General features: G+C 39.4%; 2 protein-coding genes across 2 annotated transcripts in view; both read right to left on the reverse strand.

Moving 5' to 3' along the window:
• Positions 1-5,513: 5,513 nt before the first annotated feature.
• LOC124388116 lies at positions 5,514-13,977 on the reverse strand. Its single transcript, XM_046852795.1, has 7 exons — positions 13,820-13,977; positions 10,519-12,541; positions 10,262-10,425; positions 9,966-10,186; positions 6,185-6,314; positions 5,748-5,848; positions 5,514-5,664 (listed from the first exon to the last, which is right to left on the reverse strand). Exons 2-7 carry the CDS (start codon positions 12,524-12,526, stop codon positions 5,526-5,528), a joined length of 2,763 nt encoding a protein of 920 aa, XP_046708751.1. The 5' UTR covers positions 12,527-12,541; positions 13,820-13,977; the 3' UTR covers positions 5,514-5,525.
• A 2,110-nt stretch (positions 13,978-16,087) lies between these two features.
• The window catches only part of lgi2a (leucine-rich repeat LGI family, member 2a), a 10,227-nt gene continuing 571 nt past the window's right edge, over positions 16,088-25,743 (reverse strand). Inside the window, exons 2-8 of the mRNA XM_046850724.1 lie at positions 25,625-25,696; positions 24,782-24,853; positions 24,436-24,507; positions 24,262-24,333; positions 23,644-23,813; positions 23,098-23,262; positions 16,088-18,749 (exon numbers count right to left, since the gene is read on the reverse strand). Of these exons, the coding sequence (XP_046706680.1) occupies positions 17,932-18,749; positions 23,098-23,262; positions 23,644-23,813; positions 24,262-24,333; positions 24,436-24,507; positions 24,782-24,853; positions 25,625-25,696 (1,441 nt within the window). The 3' untranslated portion in view covers positions 16,088-17,931. The remainder of the gene's footprint in view (positions 18,750-23,097; positions 23,263-23,643; positions 23,814-24,261; positions 24,334-24,435; positions 24,508-24,781; positions 24,854-25,624; positions 25,697-25,743) is intronic.

The following is a 25,743-nucleotide window of genomic DNA, read 5'->3' on the forward strand; positions in this document are numbered from 1 at the left end:
GCGTTTTATTAGAACTCTTCAGAACATTGTTTTTCTTACATAAAAAAAAATCATTGTGCAGCATCCATTTGATTATAACTTTGAATAGAACTATATAGAATCTGGGCTGTATTCTTTCATAAATTTTGTTCTCTTCCCCCTCTTCCGTAGGTGGCGCTGAACAGCAGTAAAGGGAGAAAACATCAGCAGTGATGGTGTGAATTAATGGCAGCATATTTGTCTAATCAGTGACATCTGCAAAAAGAACACTCAACTGATCCATTGCTGAAAGAAGCCACAATGCAAAATTTGCCAAGACCTTCAAAGATTTTATCACCTGCAGTCAAGTCAAGTCAAGTCAAGTTTATTTCTATAGCGCTTTTCACAACAGACATTGTCTCAAGCTTTACAGAAATCAACAGTCAAGGTGAATGGTGTGCATTTTTCCCTGATGAGCAGCCGTGGTGACTGTGGCAAGGAAAAACTCCCTTAGATGGAATGAGGAAGAAACCTTGAGAGGAACCAGACTCAAAAGGGGAGCCCATCCTCATTTGGGTGACATCAAGAGTGTGATCATAAATCTTTCAACAATACAGAACACTGGAGAGTGAGAACTAACATGAGTACTGGAGTATAAGATTAAAAATAATGTTCTTTCTGCAGTCTTATACAGTCTATATGGTTAGTAGCTCCTAGTTTTATGAGCTCAACATTTGTGATCATCACAGATCCAGCATCAGCTTCTCCATGCCAGAGCCTTTAAACACTCCAGGAAGTCCAATGTCAAAACCACACATGTAGCGGGATCCACCTGCAGTATCTCTGTATGTATCACCTTTTATCCAGAAATCCTTTGTTTTGCTGTCTTCTGTATTGTTCCATTCTATAGTGTAAATTACTCCACCGTTGCTCTGCTTTTCCTACATCCCCCCTATAGAGGTGGAGAAATTGTAGATTTGTAGATACAGCACCAAATTCTACAGCATCAAGGGGCAAAAGATTTTCATCACAAAGGTAACAACGGACGCATCCCTCACGGGGTAAGGAGCATTTATCAAGGTCAGTGGGACAAGTCATCGTTTATGGCACATAAACTGCTTGAAAATGATGGCCATGTTCTTGGCACTGGAACACTTTAGACCTTAGAGGTCGCCACGTGTTGGTCCGTATGGACAACACATCAGTGGTCTCGTACATCAACCACCCCATCAAGCCCCCTCTACAGGCTGGCACGGCAGATCGTCCTATGGTCCCAGGGAAAACTCCTCTCATTAAGAGTAAGTCAAACTGTTAAACTGTGGTGGAGCAGATATGGCAGAGATATTAAGAGCCCAGGTGGATCTGTTGCGACTCTGAGAGTTTGCACTGTCCCCTCTGGTTCACCCTCTCTTACCCAGCCTCGTTGGGGCTGGACGGCATGGTGCGGATGTGGCTGGGGCTACGTCTGTACGCTTTTCCCCCCATCACGCTGCTCCCGTGAGTTCTAGAGAGAAGGAAGGGGGAACCCTGGTTCACCCCTGCCCAGAGTTATGGAAGCTGTGGCTGGCCCCTGTGGGGGTGCAGTTCCTAGCAGCTGATCTCTCTACTCTACTGGTAGAAGAGACCGTTCTCCATTCCAGAGCTCCCTCCACGAGGAGGTTGTATTATGCTAAATGGCATCTGTTCGCTATGTGGTGTGAGCATCACCAGTTGGACCCAGTTAACTGCCTGGTTGGTTCACATGGCCACATACCTCCACAGGACGAGTCCATGGAGGAAGTAGGAGCAACTATTTGTCTGCTATAGCCCTCAAAGGAAAGGTTTCCAAAGACGCTCAATAGATGGATTGTGGATGCCTTTTGTCTGTGTTATGAGTCTTCTGATTTACCCACTCCTTTTGGAGTTAAGGCTCATTCCACCCGGGGTATGGCGGCCTCTACGGCCTGGTCCGTGGGAGAGTCCCTCCAGGACATTTGTAACGCTGAGGGTGGTCCACCCTGCTGACCTTTGTCATGTTCTACGAACTCGACATCAGAGCCACTCCCGGCTCCTCTGTCCTGCATGCAGGTTGTGCTCAACACATTAGGCAGGGACTGGTCAGTATGGCGTGATTGGACACTTGTTCCTAAAGCGTTTTCGATGCAGCTCGAATGTTCACTTACTGCCTAATATACCACCCAGGGAACCAGGGTTACCTATGTAACCAAGTGACAATTTGTTCATTGTTGAAATGACAATAAAAGCTACTTGACTTTGAAGTAAACATAGCAATGATTGACCAGCTACTATATGTATAATTCCTGCAAAAGTGGAAATGATTTGTGAGAGCTTCTTGCTGTAATATTTGATGACTATGCAGAGCTGTTTTCTAGTCGTGGAATCAGCAATCATCAAGTGAGTATGGTCCACTTGCTATATCCTCCAGAAGCTCTTCATGCACTACTGGTGCTACTGCCTAATTAATTAGTGCTGTGCATTTTGCTCAGTGTAAACTAATACCTTGCGTAAAAAATCCTTCAACAACACTTCCTAAATGATCAGCAGTTAAGATGCTTCAGTGGCAAGTACCGTCTGTGTTTTGTGTTGCTTTCTGTTGACATGAGAGCCTTTTAATCCAGATGTCTCCACAATTTGTGTCCTCAGTGTTTGCATACAGCATGTAGGATTTACCTTCATGTGTAACTCTGAAGGAGATCTCTAATGAGACAGCAGCACCTGAATAACATGATGTGCTTCAGCTGCGGGCGTTCAGTTCAGTGAAACTACGTTAATGGTATCTTCCCAGCTCACGCTCAATGTTCTCATTAACTATGAACACAGGATGGTTAAAATCGTTACAGAAATCTCATGCTCAGTCAGTTCACCCATCAGGCATTTCTCCTTTACGAACACTAACAGTGACATCATGTTCACATTATGAAACCCACCCACTTAACTACAGTAATTAAGGAAAGTTAGATTAGCAATGGTGAATTGGCATAAAAGTAAAAAAAAAAAGTGTGCATAGAATACAAGTAGTTGTATCGCAATGCATCGTTTGTAACATATTTGCATCGGCAAAAAAACTATTTATTATGTAGGGAATGAATTTTAAGATTATAAACCGATTGGCAGAAAAAAGCCAAGAACCCATGAATGCTGTAAGTAACGAGTAAGAACACTGAAGCTAGTCTTTTACACCACAAATGCTACTTAAACCGAACAGTCATAACATTGACTTTATAACATTACGACCAGTGAAGTAAATAACACTGATTATCTCTCCATCATGGCACCTGTTAATGGGTGGGGTATATTAGGCAGTAAGTGAACATTTTGTCCTCGAAGATGATGTGTTAGAAACAGGAAAAAGGGAGAGCGTGAGGATTTTGCGAGTTTGATGAGGGCCAAATTGTGATTGCTAGATGACTGAGGGCTGTTCCCGGTCTGCAGTGCTCAGTATCTATGAAAAGTGCTCCAAGAAAGGAACAGTGTTGAACCGGCGACAGGGTCATGGGTGGTCGAGTCTCATTATAGCACGTGGTGAGTGAAGTCTGGCCTGTGTGTTCCAATCCAACAGACGAGCTTCTGTAGCTTAAATTGCTAAAAAAAATAAATGCTGTTAATGCTCAATGGATCAGGACTGTATTGGCAGCAAAAGGTGAACCAACAGAATATTAGGTAGGTGGTCATGTTATGCCTGATAATTTTATATACAGTATATCTCACCGCACAGTGCACCCCGTGTCTGAGTTTAACACTGTGGTGCTTGACATCTGACTGTATTCTGGTATTGCTACGACTTTAATTTTGTGGTCTTAGATTTTATTACTTTATATTATGTAATGTAGCACTAAAACAAGATTGTACTTCTCTAATATCCTCCTTATCTGGTGATTAATCTCTGCTAATTGGTCTCTTCTAGCCCATGGCTGGACAATATTTCTTCCAGTAAAAACTTGATGGTAACTTATGCAAGCTGTTGCAATGACAATTTAGAGATGCAAAAATCAGTTTTGGTTTAGAAAAGACTTATTCAGTAATTATTAAACAGTTGCACTTTAAACATTAAACTATTTGACAATAAATACGTATTGTATCTCTATTAATTGCAACATCCTCAGGAGGTGCAGGGAGCCTGAGCAGCACCCGTAGCAGGGCCAGAGGGAGGCTGGGCAAATGTTTTGCTTAAAACAAGGTGTAATGGGAGATGTGGCCCAACACCAGCAACTGGTGGCACTGCAAGTGTTGGCTCTTCACCAATGGGAAGCCATTCACACAGGTCTTGAAGAGCAGACTAGAAGTTCATTGCTTTAGAAATAAGTGCTTGGTAGTTCTGCATTTTTTTTTTTTGTTGAACTACAGGTTTAGGGAGAGCACAGGATTTCCAGGGTGGCATTATTGTGCTGTCAGGCTCAAACAGGGGTCAACAGTGAGTGGCAGGAGCACTAGCAGTCTGCTATTGGGAGGTGTGAGAATTCACAAACAAACTCAAATGTTAGGAAATACATAGTTTTTATTTTAAAATGTTCAACAAGAATGAAAGAGGAAATATAATTCACAATCGTAGGTCCCAAAAAATACAGCAAAATGGCAAAGCAAAAAAAAAGGTAACATTTAAAAAAGGTACTCAGGAACAAAAAAAAAAGAGCAAAGCCAAAAACAAACTCAAAGTATTAAAGTAAAAAAATCACAGGAAACAAACCACACAACTTTAACAATAAAGCAAAATGGTTGCTACACAAGGGGAATTTAAATACACACAGGGCTAACAAGGCTCAGATGGAAACAATAGGAAACTAATTAAAATGGTGACACAAATGGTAATACAATGGTGACATCTAGTGCAGAAAACAGAGAAGCCCAAAGGAAAAAATGGTAGAAACCTCCAGATCCTGATAAATTGGGCATTTTATAAGTGGTCATGTCCCCAGTATCCCAGTATAAATTATTTTTAGATGATATACACATAGTGCTGAGAACTGATTTGACCGCACCAATGCAAGTCAAGTCAAGTCAAGTTTATTTGTATAGCGCTTTTCACAACAGACATTGTCTCAAAGCAGCTTTACAGAAATCAACAGTTAAGGTGAATGGTGTGTATTTATCCCTGATGAGCAGCCATGGTGACTGTGGCAAGGAAAAACTCCCTTAGATGTCATGAGGAAGAAACCTTGAAAGGAACCAAACTCAAAAGGGGAACCCATCCTCATTCGGGTGATATCAAGTGTGTGATTATAAATCTTTCAACAATACAGAACACTGGAGAGTGAGAACTAACATGAGCACTGGAATGTGAGATTATAAGTAATGTTCTTTCTACAGTCTTTTACAGTCATTTGTGGTTATAAACCTAGGAGCTACTGAGCAACTCGTAAAATAGCTCAACATTTTCGATCATCACAGATCCAACACCAGCTTCTCCATGCCAGAGCCTTTAAACATTCCAAGAGGTCCAATGTCAAAACAAAGTAATGAACATTTTAGCACTCCAGTGAAAAATTCACATTTCTAACCTGGAATATTCTCTTATCATCACAAACTGATGACATTTTCAAAAATATTTCATGCGTTTCAGTTATTTCCTGTTAAATTGCTGGTACTGTACGAAGCCATTTTCTCAAACTTGGTCTGGAGTTCCATCCTCTTTTTTTAGCAAACTTGAAAGCATTTCCAAAAAGATCAGGGAATAATGTCATCAAGTTTAACTTCTCTGCATCCTCAGGGCTATTCAAACAAAACAAAATGAATTAGCTGTGACACAGTATAAAAAGATTATCTCAGTAATAAATATTTTTGGTAGCACTCACTAATGTTCATGCAGATTCCGTATGAAGCGCAGCAGCCCCAGTGTGTTCTCCGGATACACCTTTTTCTTACCATCCAGTTTTTGTACAAGCTCACAGGGAAACTGAGAAATACAGGCATTATAGGAAACCATGTACTTTATGATGCACAAACAAGTATTCTGTTGTTTCATGAATCATATTTTCATGAGGGATCACTGATACATGCTACTGTTAGCAAATCTTTAAACAGAATTAGGTGATAACCGTTGAATTTTACAGTTATAACGTATTACAAATTAATAACATTTTTATAACATATATAATATATTTACTGTTTCAAAAAAATAATTATTGCAGATTACTACACACATGCCCTGATTTAACTTTAGTAAACAGATATACAATGAAACACAATCTACTGTACATTTTGTTGGACTGTTAAAAGTGGTTGCACTCACTTTTGTTTTCCACTCTGAAAAGCTTTTCTCCACTGTAATAGCCTCTATAGCAGAAAGAAGGTCTGTCTCAGCGTTGCGGCAGTTCTCCACATCCTTTTCATTCCCCAGCCTTTTTAAGTACTCCACTTTCCTTAAAATTATATATGAAACAAAACTCAATTTGGGCAGGTTTTGAATAAAATCTAATAAAATGGAACTTTGTAAACACTGCAATATCAGTCTGTATTAAAAAAAGAAGAAATAAATGGCAAACTACCAAATCTAGTTTTTACTACATTTTCACACACTTTTTTTAATAAAAATAATCAGCTCATCACATTAAATTCATTATGCAAAATGCAATAAAAACACTAACAAAAGAACAAAAGTTCTAGTAAATACTAGAGTTGGAAATCTTTGAATAGAAAATCTGAATGAAAATCATGGTGTCCATTACAAATGCGTGCTATCTTACCAGTTTCCTTCCACACAAAACTCATCAAAATGAGAGTAGAGGTTAGGGTTGGTACTTTAAATGTTGGTACTATGACGGGTAAAGGGAGCGAGGTAGCTGATATGATGGAGAGGAGAAAGGTAGATATGTTGTGTGTTCAGGAGACCAAGTGGAAAGGGAGTAAGGCCAGGAACATTAGAGGTGGGTTTAAACTGTTTTATCATGGTGTGGATGGAAAGAGAAATGGTGTAGGGGTGATTCTGAAGGAAGAGTACAGTAAGAGTGTAGTGGAGGTGAAGAGGGTTTCTGATAGGGTGATGATCGTGAAGGTGGAAGTTGAAGGGATGATGATAAATGTCATCAGTGCCTATGCTCCACAAGTCGGCTGTGAGATGGAGGAGAAGGAAAGATTCTGGAGTGAATTAGATGAAGTGGATGATGGTGTACCTAGGAAAGAATGATTGGTGATTGGGGCAGACTTTAATGGACATGTAGGTGAAGGGAACAGAGGTGATGAGGAGGTGATGGGTAGGTATGGTTTTAAGGAGAGGAATGTGGAAGGGCAGATGGTGGTAGATTTTGCTAAAAGGATGAAAATGGCAGTGGTGAACACGTATTTTAAGAAGAAGGAGGATCATAGGGTGACGTATAAGAGTGGAGGAAGGTGCACACAGGTGGACTATGTGCTATGCAGGAGATGCAACCTGAAGGAGATTGGAGACTGTAAGGTGTTGGCAGGGGACAGTGTAGCTAGACAGCATCGGATGGTGGTCTGTAGGATGGTTTTGGAGGTAAAGAAGAAGAGGATGAGAGTGAGGACTGAAAGAAGAATAAGATGGTGGAAACTGAAGGAGGAAAAGTGTAGTGTGAGGTTCAGGGAAGAGGTCAGACAGGGGCTCAGTGGTGGTGAAGAGGTGCTGGATGATTGGGCAACTACTGCAGGAGTGATGAGAGAGGCAGCTAGAAAAGTACTTGGTGTGACATCTGGAAATAGAAAGCAAGACAAGGAGACATGGTGGTGGAATGAGGAAGTGCAGGAGAGCATAAGGAGAAAGAGGTTGGCAAAACAGAAGTGGGATAGACAGAGTGATGAGAAAAGTAGGCAGGAGTACAAGAAGATGCGGCAGCAGGTAAAAAGGGATGTGGCGAAAGCCAAGGAAAAGGAATGTGAGGAGCTGTATGAGAGGTTGGACACTAAGGAAGGAGAAAAGGATTTATACCGATTGGCCAGGCAGAGGGACCGAGCTGGGAAGGATGTACTGCAAGTTAGAGCAATAAAGGATGGAGAGGGAAATGTGTTGACTAGTGAGGAGAGTGTGTTGAGAAGGTGGAGGGAGTATTTTGAGCAGCTGATGAATGAGGAAAATCAGAGAGAGAGAAGGTTGGATGATGTGGAGTTGGTGAAGCAGGATGTAGATAGGATTAGTAAAGAGGAAGTAAGAGCAGCGATTAAGAGGATGAAGAATGGAAAGTCGGTTGGACCAGATGACATACCGGTAGAAGCGTGGAGATGTTTAGGAGAGATGGCAGTGGAGTTTTTAACCAGATTGTTTAACAGGATTTTGGAAGGTGAGAAGATGCCTGAGGAATGGAGAAGGAGTGTGCTGGTACCGATCTTTAAGCATAAGGGAGATGTGCAGACCTGCAGTAACTACAGAGGAATTAAGTTGATCAGTCACACCATGAAGTTATGGGAAAGAGTAGTGGAAGCCAGGCTGAGAGAAGAGGTGACCATCTGTGAGCAACAGTATGGTTTCATGCCGAGGAAGAGCACCACAGACGCATTATTTGCTTTGAGGATGTTGATGGAGAAGTATAGAGAAGGACAGAAGGAATTGCATTGTGTATTTGTGGATTTAGAGAAAGCGTACGACAGAGTGCCAAGAGAGGAGTTGTGGTATTGTATGAGGAAGTCAGGTGTGTCAGAGAAGTATGTGAGTGTGGTGCAGGACATGTATGAGGACAGTGTGACGGCAGTGAAGTGTGCAGTAGGAAAGACAGACTGGTTCAGGGTGAAGGTTGGACTGCATCAAGAATCGGCCCTTTCCTGTTTGCAGTGGTGATGAACAGGTTGACGGACGAGGTCAGACAGGAGTCTCCCTGGACTATGATGTTTGCAGATGATATTGTGATTTGTGGTGAGAGTAGGGAGCAGGTTGAGAAGAGCCTGGAGAGGTGGAGATATGCGCTGGAGAAAAGGGGAATGAAAGTCAGTAGGAGTAAGACAGAGTACATGTGTGTGAATGAGAGGGAGGGCAGTGGGTGATGCGGTTGCAGGAAAAGAGGTGGAGAAGGTGGAGGTTCAGGTACCTGGGGTCAACAGTGCAAAGTAATGGAGAGTGTGTTAGAAGTAAAGAAAAGAGTGCAGGCAGGGTGGAGTGGGTGGAGAAGAGTGACAGGAGTGATTTGTGATAGTAGGGTATCTGCAAGAATGAAAGGAAAGTTTATAGGACTGTGGTGAGACCTGCGATGTTGTATGGTTTAGAGACAGTGGCATTGAGTAAAACACAGGAGGTGGAGCTGGAGGTAGCAGAGCTGAAGATGTTGAGGTTTTCGTTGGGAGTGACGAGGATGGACAAGATTAGAAATGAGTTTATTAGAGGGACAGCGCATGTAGGATGTTTTGGTGACAAGGTGAGGGAGGCGAGATTGAGATGGTTTGGACATGTGCAGAGGAGGGACATGAATTATATTGGTAGAAGAATGCTGAGGATGGAGCCACCAGGTAGGAGGAAAAGAGGAAGGCCAAGGAGGAGGTTCATGGATGTGGTGAGGGAAGACATGCAGGTAGTTGGTGTTAAAGAGGCAGATGTAGAGGACAGGGTGGTATGGAGACGGATGATCCGCTGTGGCGACCCCTAATGGGAGCAGCCGAAGAAGAAGAAGAAGAAGAAGTATTGTATTCAGTATTACTGATAGAGTAATCTTCTGTCTGATATTCTTGTACACACTGTGCTTTTTATTACATCTATATTATATCTTATAACATATGAAAACATTCGCTAGTGATTTGCAAAAATTTTGCAAATTATGCTCAATTACTTTCCTGGTAATTGTTACAGTGGATCTGGAGTCAATACCAGGAACAGTGTGTACATCATCATGAATTCATTACTGATGGGATACCACTTAATTACAGGGCACTATGCACACACATTCAACAACTCACTTTGCACATTTGGGCAATCTGGCATAGAAAAATTAAATAAGGAAATACAAGTAACATCCGAGATAATGTTACTCGTCACTCACTTGATGATTTATTTGTTATGTTTTAATATAATTCAATTCATTTTTTTATTTGTATAGTGCTTTTAACAATGAACATTGTCTCAAAGCAGCTCTTACCATGCATCTGTCCAAAAGAATGGGTGGCAAAGAGTCTCCTCTACATTAGGTCTGTTCTTTGGCTCATGACTGATCATCCACTCCACTAGGTCTATCGCCATTTCATCCTCCAGGTGTTCTAAAGAATATTTCCCTTCAAAAATATTATATTCACACCGGACACCTTTGCCAAATGGATGATGTCCACAAGAGAGGATGTAATACACCAACATTCCCGCAACCTAAATGAATTATAAACAAAAAGATTTAAAGCCAAACCCTTTTTACTTAATATGGATGCTGCTGAATATCCAAACCTGAATATCAGAACTCCTCTTGTAGCCACGGTTACTGTCCTCATCAACAGTTTCGCTGGGTTTCCAACATTTTGTTCCAGCAGCATTAGTGCGGCAAGTCGTTTCTCCCAACTTCAGCCTTCGACTTATGCCAAAATCAGCTAACCTCGCCTTTCCAGTTATATCTGTTAAATAATAATATACTATTAAAACTGCAGCATTTACCAGTGATAATTTCACAATAAATATAGAAAGGTTTGATAAGTTAGGACTCCTACCAATCAGAACATTTTGAGGTTTGATGTCTCGATGAAGCACTTTAGTGTCTTGGCTGTGGAGAACCTTCAGGCTACAGAGCACTTCTTTTACAATTTTCTTCAGGACCTTTAGCTGCTGTGAACTGTCTTCTGGCAAATGGTTCTGGATGTATTCCTCTAGTGTGTATTCACAAAGTTGAAGGACAAGATATCCAAATTTGTCATCCTCTGCAAAGTCCACATATCGGACAATAGAAGGATTGTCAAGCTCAGGAAGGCGTAGAAATTCCTCTTCATTTTTTAAATCTTGATAATTGGACTTCAACATTCGCTTGACAGCTACCTCAGTGCCATCATCCCTCAGGCCAAGAAAAACCCGAGTTCCATCACTTCCTTTTGCGATCTCAAATTCAGGGCTTTCACTAATGGTAAGGTTCCCCAGGTGATAAATGTTACTTGCTTCCATGCTAGCAAGTTTCTCTAGTTTGGGCTTCCAGCGTTGGCTGATTGAATGCCATTTTCTTGGCACTGGTATATCATCCGTGCATGCTGTGAATGGGCGCACAGTGGACTCTTGAACTGAGGTTTTTGCGGTATCTGAATTAAGTTTTGATGCTTGTACAGCATCATCTTTTGGGCTTGTTTCTTGCTGAATAGCTTTGTTTTTTTTTTTCTTCTTCTTCTTTTTTGACTTTGTTGATGACTTGCTCTCTTCTGCATCATCTAAGATACTTCCAGTCACTGGGCTTTGAGGACATCTGAGATTTGTGTCCAGTTTTTGCAGTTTCTCTTTAAGTACGTCATCTATTCCTACGTCTACTACAAACAGAACCTTATCAGGCACTGAGGTTAATCCACGTGACTTAATGTGCTCTGGGACAAACTCATATAGAGCAGCAAACAAATGGTAAGTAAGAATGCTGATATCTGTTGAGCAGTCAGGATTGGTGAACGGCATAATTGCATTGCATAACTCTTCAAGAACAACATAGTTAAGACCATCAGCAGCAGGTTTTTGTTTTGAGAACTTGTCCATGGTCACACAAAGAGTACTTAGTGTAGGATGATTAAACATATTTCCCTGCACTGTATTAGTGGGCTGAAAGCATTTGATCACAATGGGTACGATCCCATTAAATATCTCAGGGGATATTTCTTTCATCATGCAAATTACAGCATGTAAGCTGCTCATAGCAAAAATCCTGTGTTCCATTGAAATTTTGGGAAAGCGTTTGATAAATCCATTGATGTAGATCTCTGATTTCATGGAGTCTCTCATCCACTTTATGCTACTTTGCCGATATTGTTCCTGTAATCTGCCAGTTACATTATTATATATTTCAAAAAGTACAAGATGATTAATAGGATGTTCCTCAAGAAAATGTTCCTTGAAGGAATGGAAAACCTCTGGCTGAGATTTTTTGGGAACCATAGCAATAAAATTGAAAAACATTCTGCATTTCTTTACAGCAGCATTTCCTGCAGGTAATTTATTAATAAGAGTTTCTACTTTGTTATCAAAATCCGAGTTAAACCCATAATTTCTTTCAGGGTCAGCACCAGCTTCTAGAAGCACTTGAAACATGTCCAGTCTGTCGTTAGTGGCAGCGAATTGTAATGGTGTAAATTGTTGTTGTGGATGACCATCTGGATTAGCTTTTGCAGCTAATAATCTTCTCATAATATTTAGTGGAACTCCTGGTGTTTTTGCAGCATAATGCAGAGGTGTGTTGCCATTTGCAGACTTTATGTTGGGATCTGCATTTTCTCCCAGTAGAAAGTTACAAATCTCCTCATTCCCACATACAGTTGCTGCCGTCAGTAGAGAAACGTCATCATTCCAGATTGCAGAAGAGTACAGTCCATTTATATTGTTTCCTTTAACTAGTTTCTTTAATTTCTTAAGTCTGTTGTCAATTATGCATTGTATTAAGGGATTTGTTTCTCTTGGTTTAACTTCAACAGGAACGGGAACAGGAATTTGAACAGGAATTGGAACAGGTACAGAAAATTGAATTTGGAACGCCATTGATTGTCAAATGTTCTGTTGAGATAAATTGCAGTGGCATGGGTTATCATTTTAGCTTTATGTATTTTTCATCCATATAATATAGAGCATGACTAGATAATTCACAAGCTAACATCTTGTTCTGTTTGCTTTTAATGCTATCATCAATATTGAAAATGGTTCCTAACTTTATTTTTTTTTTTTCTTAATTATTTCTACATAAAAACTTTACATAAGAGGATCTTATTGCTTATGTGACATTTCTTAAATCTCCCAAAGGGACCAGTGAAAGTTTTTATCTGAGTTCGATTGTAGATTGAAAATTGTAAACACTTGTATCGGAAGAAAATGCAAATGAAATAAATAAATTAAATTATTAGTTAAGTAATTGCTTAATCATCACTCTGTTTCTTGCTAGGTATGGAAAATCTCCCAACTGCAAGGACATTGTGTTTACTGTATACATTCACTGTATGTTGGATATGTTGAACTGGAAAATACTTTAACGCACCGTATTTTTATACATCTCTATTAAACTAAAAGAAAAGCACCAGGAAGTATATGTTAATCATTAAACTTAGTGTAAATAAGGCCATGCCCATAAAGCTTGACTTTGACTATAGTATAGTCTAATGATTGACACACACTTATTAATGTTAACAAACATCAATGCATCATACCGAATAAATTGGTTAAAGTCGGAAATGATGGTAAATTGGGATACATAATTTGAGACTGCATAATTTGACAGCATTTGTTTCATCCACTGGGAATGTAGTAGAACAAGAGATTTGCAATAAAGGGCACATGAGAAATCTGCAGGAAATGATTTCATGTGATCAAATCAACATGAACCAGAATCTCATAGGAATGTTTCCAACAGCTTGTAGAATCAATGCAATGAGAAACTGAGCAAATGTTGGACCCACCCATATAAAGTGTTTATATGTTCTGTATGACCTGCGTTATGGCAGCTACACAGTTATGATTCATTGTGTATGCGTTGTAATAAATCACAGTAAAGAATAAATCGGCAGAAGTGATTTTTTTTTCATCTTCCCGCTGCTCAACTTTCGTTTTTTGAGCTGCTCCCGTTTTTTTCTTTGTTTGACACTTTTTTTTCTTAAAGCGCCATCTAAAGAACTAATGTACACAGTGCGATTGGACACAAATATGTAAGACAAGTAAAAACAGCAGTGTCCGCCTTTCCCTAACTAAACCTAAACCTAAACCTAAACAGTGCGCATTATTTAGTCTTGCATAAAATCGGACATAAATCGAACAATCATATAGATTAATAATAACCATACTTACTTATTTTCAAAGTGCCATTATGAGTGGATGATTCTAAGCAAAAGTAGATTAAAAGAAACAATGCTGTACACGTCCTCAGACACGTCCCTCCTCTTACGGAAGTTCCGGTGTCGGAATCTCCGGTTTTATTGATAGTGGCTCCTGACACGCGCACATTACATTCATTACAATAATCCATTTCAAAAAGAAGCACAAATACAAAAGCCCATACAAATACAAAAGTTCACCATACCCCTGTTTGAGAGATGTCGAAAAATAAAAGGGTTTTGCAACCTGGCTGAAATCAGCAGGGTGGACTGTCTGGCTTGTGAATGTCCTTTTCTGCCATAATAAAACGGGAGATATTGTCATGATGAAGGAAACAGGAATACCGGATGAGTATGCGCTTGAGCCTGGAGAAGCCGGTCTCTGCACTCTTTAGATCAGGGGTGTCAAAATATATATTTGACAAATAATATATAAAAATATACAAATAATATATATAGCATAATATATATTTGTATATTTGGCCCGCGAGATTATATCAAATGTGTATTAGAGCTGCATGCCAGTATATAGCGCATACACCGCTAATACTACAAATCCCAGAATGCTTTGTTAGTGCGTTAGCGCGTCAGTCGAGACCGCTGAGAAACTGCGCGTACTTAGCCCCGAGTTTACCCGGCGATTTGCCGACTTTGAAGCCCAGAAATGCAGATTTGAACTGCTCAGTAATCTGTTTGTGGTTGACGTGGAAAGCGCACCAACCAACCTCTAAATGGAGCTGATTGAACTCCAGTGTAGAGACACGCTCAAGTCAAAGTACGACTCTGTGTGTGCTGCACAGTTTCCATGTTTCCTCCCAGACACACTGCTCCAACTCTGTGCCCAAGCTGCTCACACACTCTCTGTGTTCACCAGCACATATCTGTGTGTAACTGTTCTCTTTAATGAAGATGAACAAAACACCACTCAGGAGTCTCACTGATGAACATCTTCACTCAATCCTTAGGATTTCCTCAGCTCAGAGCCTAAACCCCAGACATGATGCTCAGCTCAGAGACTAAACCTCAGACATGATGCACATTGGCTTGAACCAATGTGCATCAGAGTAAATCAGAGTGTAGCAAACTGAGCTTGAATGAATGTTGTCTTTATGCACTTTTTCTACTATTTTTCAATAAATATTAAGTTTGGCCCACGACTTCGTCCCAGTTTTTAAATTTTGGCTCACTGTGAATTTAAGCTTGACACCCTGATTTAGATGATCAGAAAACTGGTCAACTTTATGTAAAAGTTCCTCTAACTGTAGCACTGACACAATTTGTCCTCTCTAAAAATATTGGGACAACAAAGCAGCGTTTTGTTATAGGTACAGTGAACACTTTTTGGTTTATGTTCAGTAGATTAATACACAGTATTAAAAAAGCTGTTAATATTTACATTAAGATCATTTGTTTGAACAGTTAATAGCATTAAATGCCTACTCTGGGTTTGAGCTCTGGGTTTCACCTGTGAAGACTTTGTTTGTTGTTTAAAAAAGGATCAATCAAAATAGAGCTCTCAATAGGAGATAAACAAGCCCCACTGAAGCTGAGAAAAGAGGGAGTATCAAGCAGAGCCATTTGCACCAGCAAAACAATTTGTAATGATCTGAAAAGGAAAGAAGCCACTGATGTACAATCATACATGTTGGCAAAGGAAAACAACAGCAGTTGATGACCGAAACAGTGGAGAGCTGTGAAGAAAAGTCGACTGAAGATAACAAGCCAAGCAAAAATATTGAGGCCTTATTGCACAATATGCAAAACCAGTCATCTGCAGAATCAGAATGCCATATTGTTATTTGCTAAATAATTAAACAAAGGTTCTGCACCCAAGATTATTTTTATCAAAGTGACAGAAAGGACGAAGTATGGATAAAGAAAGGATCTGCTCATGAGTAAAACATACAAGCTCATTGGTCAAGCACATTAAAGGTAGTGTCATGCCTTGGTCTTGTATGGCTGCCTCTGGATCAGGATCTGTAATGTTTATTGATAGTGTAACTCATGAGAATGTGTTGAACAGTCTAAAGAAACACTGTGTCACAACATGGCAATTTATAGATAATGCATCCAAACTAATTTTGAGGAACTTGAACATGTTGGGTGAAAGTGTGTAGTGGTTTGAATAAAAAATATTACATATTCCATAGTATTCACAAAGAAAGTAAATACCAGCTGTATATTGTTTCATACGAGCAGTGTGTGCCTGTGAAAACCCTACACAGAGATCAACCCTACAGAAATTAAATAATATTAATTAGCATTTACTTTTATTGTATTAGTATTCAAAAATGTACAGAACATTCAAACACAAAAGCAATGTTCCAGAATTAAGCAAAAGAAATAGCATTGGGGGAAAAAATGTACAGTAAATATTAAAGTGGAACTTTGTAACTAGTATGTTTTCTACTAAAATTCAGAAATTTTTCCCTCTTATGCTCTTACAATCTGCAAATATCTGTCAGAGTTTACAATCCACATCTTTATGCAGCTAAATCATTTTTTATATAAAACACCAATTTTTCAAACTATGTTTGACATTTAGTACTTTTACATAAATCACTGACATAATCATCACTGATCAATTAAAATACAAAAGGCAGAGTAGTAGGAAAAATGTAATGGGTAAGTAAGTAAAACTTTGTGCTTTTAAGATTTTCCCTGTAATTTTGTTGTTGTTTTATTTTGTGTTTTAAACAAAAGTATTCCACTGATCTTACAGTAATTCTCTCAGTTCAGATCTTACATTAGAAACAGTGACCCAAGCATTTGTGTGAGTGTAAGAGACATTCAAAAGTCTGGAGGAAGACGAGTACTTATGCTATAATACACATCACTTCGTGTTTAATTACATAACAAAAGGGCTCAATCAGATCGTAACATTCAGCACTTCTAAAATAAACTACAGTCGTAAATGTCATTAGGAGAAGCATTAACACTGCCCTCTAACGGATAAACTCGATACTACAGTTTAGGCAGAGTATACGGGAAGTCTGTGCATGAACAAAGGACTTTTTTTCCATGGAAATGAGAGAGGAAAATGTATCCAATGCTCAGACAGTGGACTTAATATGTAGTGTCTCATGTTTCAGGACATGGTTATATAGTTGGTAAAAAAAAGTTTCATTATCTCCTAGATGACTATACATGCCTAAAGGATTTTATGGGTGTCATAGGCACAGATTAGATATGAATTATCAAAAGGATTCAAAGCTATGTCCCTGGATCCTCTGTCTTTTTTAGTCTATAGTGCATATACTTATTCAAAGAAAAGTAATATTAATAACAGCAAAGTTCAAACTGTTGTATTTGTATAGTTTTTGTATGTGTAATGGAGTCTTAATGCACATTGGCCAATGTTAAAATGAAGGGATTGATAAGGATAAATGGAACAAAAATATGTTTGCATTTATTGTATAAAAGTCACATTTATTTATTTTTGTTTTCCTGAAAAAAAGTATTTAATCTATGATGCGACAAAACTAATTTGAGTTTACGCTGACGATGTATATTTACATATACATTTCAGCATTTAGCATGTAATAGTACACAACTGGTTTCGAATGATCAGATTCTATATTCAGCAAAAAAAAAATCTAAAGAATATTACAGATGTTGTCACTGTTTTTTCAACATCTCTTTTTTCAGCATGCATGGTTTGAAATCTCCTTTGCAACGGTATCATGCAGGTGCCGCAGCACAAATGCTGAAGGAATGGAAAGACTTTAGAGATTATTGTTAGATATGCAAATGACTCAGCAGCTCTGCTCAGAGCTATGTACCCTTAATGAATATCCTCATTTTTTTCAACTGGTTGGAAAGACATCTCCGCTAAAAAGATGTCTAAAAAAATGACACAAAGCAGAAATACAAATAAATGAAAAAATCAAATACAAATGCATGAATTACCATGCACATGAATTTACATTACATACCTGATAAAACCACAAAACTACAAATTATTTCGAAGTCACGGCCATCATTTTGAACCCTTCCTTGGAAAATATTCAATTTCAAATGGAAGACATTGTAGGATGTAGAAATGCTTCCATTCAACATTTAATTTTACATGCTGTCTATAAGACCTCAAAGGCTCAGATCGATAATGATGTGCTCAAATATCTGAGTGCTTCCCTTGAAGCTGGAGGCAAAGATGAAGTCCCTGCGGTATGTGGAGACCACGGTAAAAGAGCGCGGGGCCTGAATGTAGACCTCCTTGAAGCGATCAAAGACCTTGTCCTCTGCATTCCACAGGTAGACCTGTGAGAACGTGTAGTCACTACCTAAAGCCAGATAATAGCGATCTTTGAAGGAAAACGGCTGAAGAATCATGGAACCTCTTGAAGGAAGGGCCTGTACCTCAGCAAAATGCTTGGCAGTCCAGTGTAGAACTTTGGAGTCACCAATATATCGCGTCATAGCCAGATACAGGTCCTCTTTCATCCAGAATGCTTTGACAGCCACTACATCCTCCATGTTTGGAATTTCACCCTGCAACACAAACTTCTGTGCACTCTTGCTCCACTGGTAGATTACTGGAACTTGTGAACGACTAGCCAGAATTAGGTGAGCCTTGCCATCCAGGTTCACAAACTCTGCATCAGTATCACGGAACCACTCGTGCAGTGACTGATAGGAGTAGAAGCCTTTGTCATTCCACTTATAGAGGGTTGAAAGACCAGCCTTAGAGCTGTCAGCAATGATAAAGAACCATTCATCACCAATTTGGAAGGTCTCTATGTCATTGGGCTTGGAGATCTTGGAGACTTCAATGTCCTGAAACTTGGTGAATTTGCTTTGGTCTTCATCAAACTTATAGATATGAGAACCACCAAACAGCTGAGCAACAATCATAAATACCAAGTTCTGGATGATCACCGACTTGCAACCAACAATGGACTGACCTGAGAATTGATCAAGAAATAAAGTTACAGACCTCAAAATCTCAAGAAATGTGGAAACATTATTATAGGTTTAAAAGGAAATTTCTATCCCCAGTTAATGTGTTTATACTGACAAATTTGTGATTAGAGATTCTAATGGTAGTTTGTTAGTGCAGTATTATTATTATTCCGCTATGATGTTTGCAGTCTAACACAGTTAAAAGATTTTTGCAGTTTAACTGTGGCATAGTTAGCAATGCCAAATGGGATGGATTTAATATTTTTTAAAATGATAATGCCCTGGGATTTTTTACACACAGCTGTGTCTTTAGGTTACACAGAATGATGGAAGAAAGCTAGTTAGAGGTTGTAATGCATTGTTGCTGAGAGAAGTCAGAGGAGCATGGCCAGACTGGTTTTAAGTGACAGCAATGCTACATCTGCCTCTTTTAAACCAACTACCTGCATGTCTTCCCTCACCACATACATGAAACCTTCTTTTTGCCCTTTTTTTTCCCTCCATTCTGGTGGCTCCATCCTCAGCATTCTCCTACCGATATACCCCATGCCCCTCCTCTGCCCATGTCCAAACCATCTCAATCTCTCCTACCTCACCTTGTCTCCAAAATGTCCTACATGTGCCGTTAGATTAGATTCATGCCTCTAATAAACTCATTTCTAATCTTGTCCATCTTTGGCACTCCTAACGATAACCTCAACATCTTCAGCTCTGCTACCTCCAGCTCCACCTCCTGTCTTTTACTCAATGCCACTGTCTCTAAACCATACAACATCGCAGGTCTCACCACAGTCCTATAAACTTTCCCTTCCACTCTTGCAGATACTCTTCTATCACGAATCACTCCTCCACTCTTCTCCACCCACTCCACCCTGCCTGCACTCTTTTCTTCACTTCTCTAACACACTATCTTTTACTTTGCACTGTTGACCCCAGATACGTAAACTCATCTTTCTTCTCCACCTCTTCTCCATGCAACCACACCACTCCACTGCCCTCCCTCTCATGCACACACATGAACTCTGACTTACTCCTACTGACTTTCATTCCCCTTCTCTCCAGCACGTACCTCCACCTCTCCAGGCTCTTACCAACCTGCTCCCTACTCTCACCACAAATCACAATATCATCCCCAAACATCATAGTCCATGGAGACTCCTGTCAACCTGTCCATCACCACTGCAAACAGAAAAGGGCTCAGAGCTAATCCTTGATGAAGTATGACCTCCACCTTAAACCAGTCTGTCGTTCCTAGTGCACACTACTACTGTCAAACTGTCATCATACAAGTCCTCATACAAGTCCTTTCTCCTCTCTATCATATCAGCTACCTCTCTCACTTTACCAGTCATAGTACCAACATATAAAGTACCAACCCTAACCTCCACTCTCCTTCACTTCTCCTTTCCCTGCCGTCTCTGTAGATGTCTTTCTCCTCTCCTTCTCCTCCTTTGGCCAACAGTAGCCCAATTTCCACCGGTACCCTGTTGGCTAACGATACCTGTGGCGTTCGTTGGTAACCCAGGCTTTAACCAATCCGGTATGAAATTTTGATTCGTGATCCGCATATTTGATTTGGCACGTTTTACGCCGGATGCCCTTCCTAACGCAACCCTCCCCATTTATCCGGGCTTGAGACTGGCACTAAGAGTGCACTGGCTTGTGCAACCCTAATGGCTGGGTTTAAATTATATATATGAATATATATATGAATATATATATGAATATATATATATATATATATATATATATATATATATATATATATATATATATATATATATATATATATATATATATATAAACATATAATGAACAGGTCACATATATGCTGCTTAAGCATTTTATCACTTACAATGTAAAAGGCCTGCTGTGTCCACTCATTTTGATTATACATATTTGATTATACAGTCTTTCATAGGTCACTTTCATTTTAGTCTGTTACATGCTGTTGTGTCTGCAGTATATAACACATCAGGAGGTGAAATTAGGCCAGATATAGTATGTCTGGATGTATTTATGAAAATACAAATATAGGATTTTTAATTATTAGTGCTGTTAATCACTAAGGTTAAAAGTTGCTACACAGCATAGTTTAGTGTTTTGCTGCTTCAATAGACTTAATATATCAATATATGGGTAAGATATTCAATTAACTCTGCTAGAGTTAAAGGTTGGAATTGCACTTGGCAGTTCTGCAGTCCAAAGTTTTGAGTATAATCGAGACAATTATATGCATACATATACAACACAGTATCACAGCATTTTGTGATATAGTCACAAACTTTAATCTTTTGTTCATGGACACGAATTTCCCTCTTTTTTCGTGTCACTCAACATGAGGATCATGGGTAATGCTTATAGAACTGCCAAAGGTAATCTTTTATTCTTTATTTTTACCAGAGAATAAGGCAGAAAACATACGATTAGTGTTAGGTTAATAGTTAGGGTAAGAGTTTGGGTTATACTGTAATAAATGTGTGTTTAAAATGAATGCAGTTTCCTTAAATAACTGGGAGAATATATTTACTATATTTTGACTGGAAGGAGCCACTGACGATGGTTAATAATAGCAAGTAGCTTACCGAATATAATGCTGAGTAATAGTGCTTAAAGATTAAGAAATCAATAACAAATGAGTGGTATCCAGTGGCAGAAAGAAAACTTTGTCGAAGGCAATTGGTATTATATATATATATATATACACACGGAACAAAATTATAAACGTTTTTGCCCCCATTTTTCATGAGCTGAGGATCTGACTTTTTTTATGTATACAAAAGGCCTATTTCTCTCAAATATTGTTCACAAATCTGTCTAAATCTGTGTTAGTGAGCACTTTGCTGGGATAATCCATCCACCTCACAGCTGTGCCTTAGGCTGGCCACAATTAAAGGCCACTATAAAATGTGCAGTTTTACTGTATTGGGGGTCTGAAAACCAGTCAGTATCTGGTGTTTCACTTGCCTCACACAGTGAAACACATCTCCTTTGCATAGAGTTGATCAGGTTGTTGATTGTGGATTGTGGAATGTTGGTCTACTCCTCTTCAATGGCTTTGTGAAGTTGCTCGATATTGGCAGGAACTGAACACGCTGTCGTATAGGCCGATCCAGAGCATCCCAAACACGCTCAATGGGTGACATGTCCGGTGAGTATGCTGGCCATGAAAGAACTAGGATGTTTTCAGCTTCCAGGAATTGTGCACAGACCCTTGCAACATTGGGCCGAGCATTATCATGCTGCAACATTAGGTGATGGTCGTAGATGAATGGCACAACAATGAGCCTCAGTATCACATCACGGTATCACGGTGCACAACTCTGTGCATTCAAAATGGCATCAATAAAATGCACCTGTGTTTGTTGTCCATAACATACGCCTGCCCATACCATAACCCCACCGCCACCATGGGCCAATCGATCCACAACGTTGACATGAGCAAACCGCTCACCCACACGACACCATCCACGCTGTCTTCCATCTGCCCTGTACAGTGAAACCTGGGATTCATCCGTGAACAGAACTCCTCTCCAAAGTGGTCATGGTTCAAAGTTCAAGTGGTTCAAAGACGCCATCGAATGTAAGCATTTGCCCACTCAAGTTGGTTACAACGACGAACTGCAGTCAGGTCGAGACCCCGATGAGGACGACGAGCATGTAGATGAGCTTCCTTGAGACGGTTTCTGACAGTTTGAGCAGAAATTCTTTGGTTATGCAAACCGATTGTTGCAGCAGCTATTCGGGTGGCTGGTCTCAGACAATGTTGGAGGTGAAGATGCTGTATGTGGAGGTCCTGGGCTGGTGTGGTTACACGTGGTCTGCAGTTGTGAGGCCGGTTGAATGTACTGCCAAATTCTCTGAAACGCCTTTGGAGATGGCTTACGGTAGAGAAACGAACATTCAATTCACAAGCAACAGCTCTGGTGGACATTCCTGCAGTCAGCATGCCAATTGCATGCTCCCTTTAAACTTGTGACATCTGAGACATTGTACTGTGTGATAAAACTGCACATTTTAGAATGGCCTTTTATTGTGGCCAGCCTAAGGCACACCTTTGCAATAATCATGCTGTCTAATCAGCATCTTGATATGCCACACCTGTGAGGTGGATGGATTATTTCTGCAAAGGAGACGTGCTTGCTAACACAGATTTACACAGATTTGTGAACAATATTTAAGAGAAATAGGCCTTTTGTGTACATAGAAAAAGTCTTAGATCTTCAGCTCATGGAAAATGGGGCAAAAACAAAAGTGCTGCATTTATAATTTTGTTCAGTGTATATATATCTCATGATATCAAGACAGTTGTGCCTGGCTAAAGCCATGCTCTTACTTAGTTTAACCCACCTGTAATGTTGTCATAACTTCTGAAGTTCATCTCGATGTGGTCCCACTGAAGCACCATGCAGCTCTCTATATTAGGGGCAGCGATGGTCACATACACATCATTCTTGTAAAAGAACGTATCCACAGAAAGAGACTCGGTGGTCACCGACTGAAGTGGAATGAAATCTGTGTAAACAAGGTTATCACATGATAAGTGTACAAAATAGGGTAAGCATTTTAGAAGGTTTGCATATTTTACAAAGTCTGATTAAAACTAATAGCATCTGAAGATGTCTCAGTAGTTATGGCACTGGGATTTGTATTTTAGTTATTGCGAGATTAAACACCAGCATTGCTAAATTTGGGCCCTCGAGCAAGGCCTTAAATCCACCAACTGCTTATATGTATCCTCTCTAAATTGTAAGTGATTTGAATGCATGCAGCAGATAAATGTGTTAAATGAAAATATTTGAAAGGACAATAGCATGAATTAAAACCTAACAATGTATATATGTTGTTTAAGCTACATTTGAAAGCACTCTTTCACATAAAGCACACACACACAACCTGTAGAGATGCACTCATCATGGAGGCTTGTCATGTCATTGAGCCTCTTGCCCTTCATCTCCTCTGGGCCAACACATAGGATATCTGACACTGAGGCGTTGGTGTTCTTTAGCCACGTCATCAGCCATTTAGCACGACAGTCACATTCAAACGCATTGCCCCTCAAATCTCTGTTGAAGAACACAGTTAGCCTGAGATGATTCTGACCAGCTAACACAAGGTTTAAAACGAAAAACCTTTTAAACCTGCATTACCTAAAGTTATAACAACCATTAATGATGAGCTTTCTTAAAAACTACTATGACTTCCATGCGAGCAGAATAATTAAAAAGAATACTTTGTAGAAGTCGAAATAACTAATGCAAGATGACTAACAGTTTGGTCTCATCATCTGCAAAGCCTTTAAAGGCTTTGTAGAAATTGTACCTTTTAGAAGAAATCACGCATATATATATATATATATATATATATATATATATATATATATATATATATATATATATATAATTTCCATGAAATACTGTTTCATTCATCCAGATCTATATACTGTATCTAGGAGGAAGAGCATTTATATGATACACAGAATACATTTAAACACAAACTGGAATGTAGACTCACAGCTCTATTAGCGAGTCCAGATCGCTGAAGAGATCTCTTGGCAAGGCTTTGATGTTGTTGTTCGCCAAAGACCTGTGTGTGAGCAGGAGGGGGTGGTTACAGTCAGAATTTAGCAGCATCGAAATCAATTTGGTAACAGTGTAAATAGAAAAATAAATAACATTGCCAACGTACAGATGGGTCAGGTCCCTAAGTCCTCTAAAGGAATATTTGGACGTGGTCTCAATCTTGTTGTTTTCAATAAACCTAGAAGATGACAGATTGGTGAAAGAAAACAAACAGGATAAAAATGTATGTGTGAGCAGAATTGTGGCAGAATGTAAAATCTTCAAAACCTCAGTGCATTATTAGTATGATGATACTGTGCTTATTTAGAACATTAATCTGATAGGAGGTATATCATAATACTACGAGAGGAAAGGGAGAATGGTCTTGCATCATGAAAAAGAGGGAATATATTTAATGTAACATAACCAGAGATGTGTTCACTGTTCAATAACACAAAAGTGATTTCACTTACAAATATTCAAGGTGCGGTAAGCCAGAGAATGCATCATCTTTAATTGTGGTAAGAGCATTCGAATTAAGTAATCTGAAAAAGGGAGAGAGAGAGAGAGAGAGAGAGAGAGAGAGAGAGAGAGAGAGAGAGAGAGAGAGAGAGAATTATATAAAGAAAGCAAAACACTGCATCAGTGTTATTTAACCGAAGTTCAGAGTGCACCATAATCTCAGCAAGCTAGTTGTAAATGCATTTTACCATCAGAACAGACCTGAAATATTTAAGTTAAACCAACCACAAATTTCTATAACTAAATACAATAAGTACATTTCATAAATCATTTGTTGAATACAAGAGCATATAAGTAAGCGCATCCTGACCAATGCAACATCTGATATGAATACAGATTCGAATCTATATTTATCCATTACACAATCGGTCAAAGCGGGCATCATGTCTCCAGTTGACAAAATCAACAATGGCATTGTCCTCCATAAGTCACATAAGAAAGTGACAATTATATTTGTTGCTTTAAATATCAAAACAGCATCCTTATTTTCATTTTAGAACAATAGCACTGTCTTTGCCCAGAGCCTTCAACTAATCTGAATACTGAAGATGTGTTCTGAGCAATATTAAAGCAATGCTTTAGACGTGTTATCAGACTCAGTGACCATCAAGTGATACATGCTCTAGGTAGAAGACTCCTGTAAGACAAAACACACGTTAAGCATTTTTGGGAAATCTTGGCTCTGATCTGCACATCATATATCCTAATGAACTGATCATCAACAGTGCACATTTCCCATTACTACAAATGATTAACATATTCAAATAAGAGGTAGTTGAACATTTTGGACTTACAGCAGCTGGAGTGATGGCATATGAGCAAAGATGGCCTCCCTGACCTCAGAGAAGGTCCCATTCACAATGCTCCTGGGAAAAACATAAGAGCATTATGATCATGAGGACCACGTGAAATC

This window comes from Silurus meridionalis, chromosome 6 (assembly GCF_014805685.1).
Source record: "Silurus meridionalis isolate SWU-2019-XX chromosome 6, ASM1480568v1, whole genome shotgun sequence".
NCBI classification, from domain to species: domain Eukaryota; kingdom Metazoa; phylum Chordata; class Actinopteri; order Siluriformes; family Siluridae; genus Silurus; species Silurus meridionalis.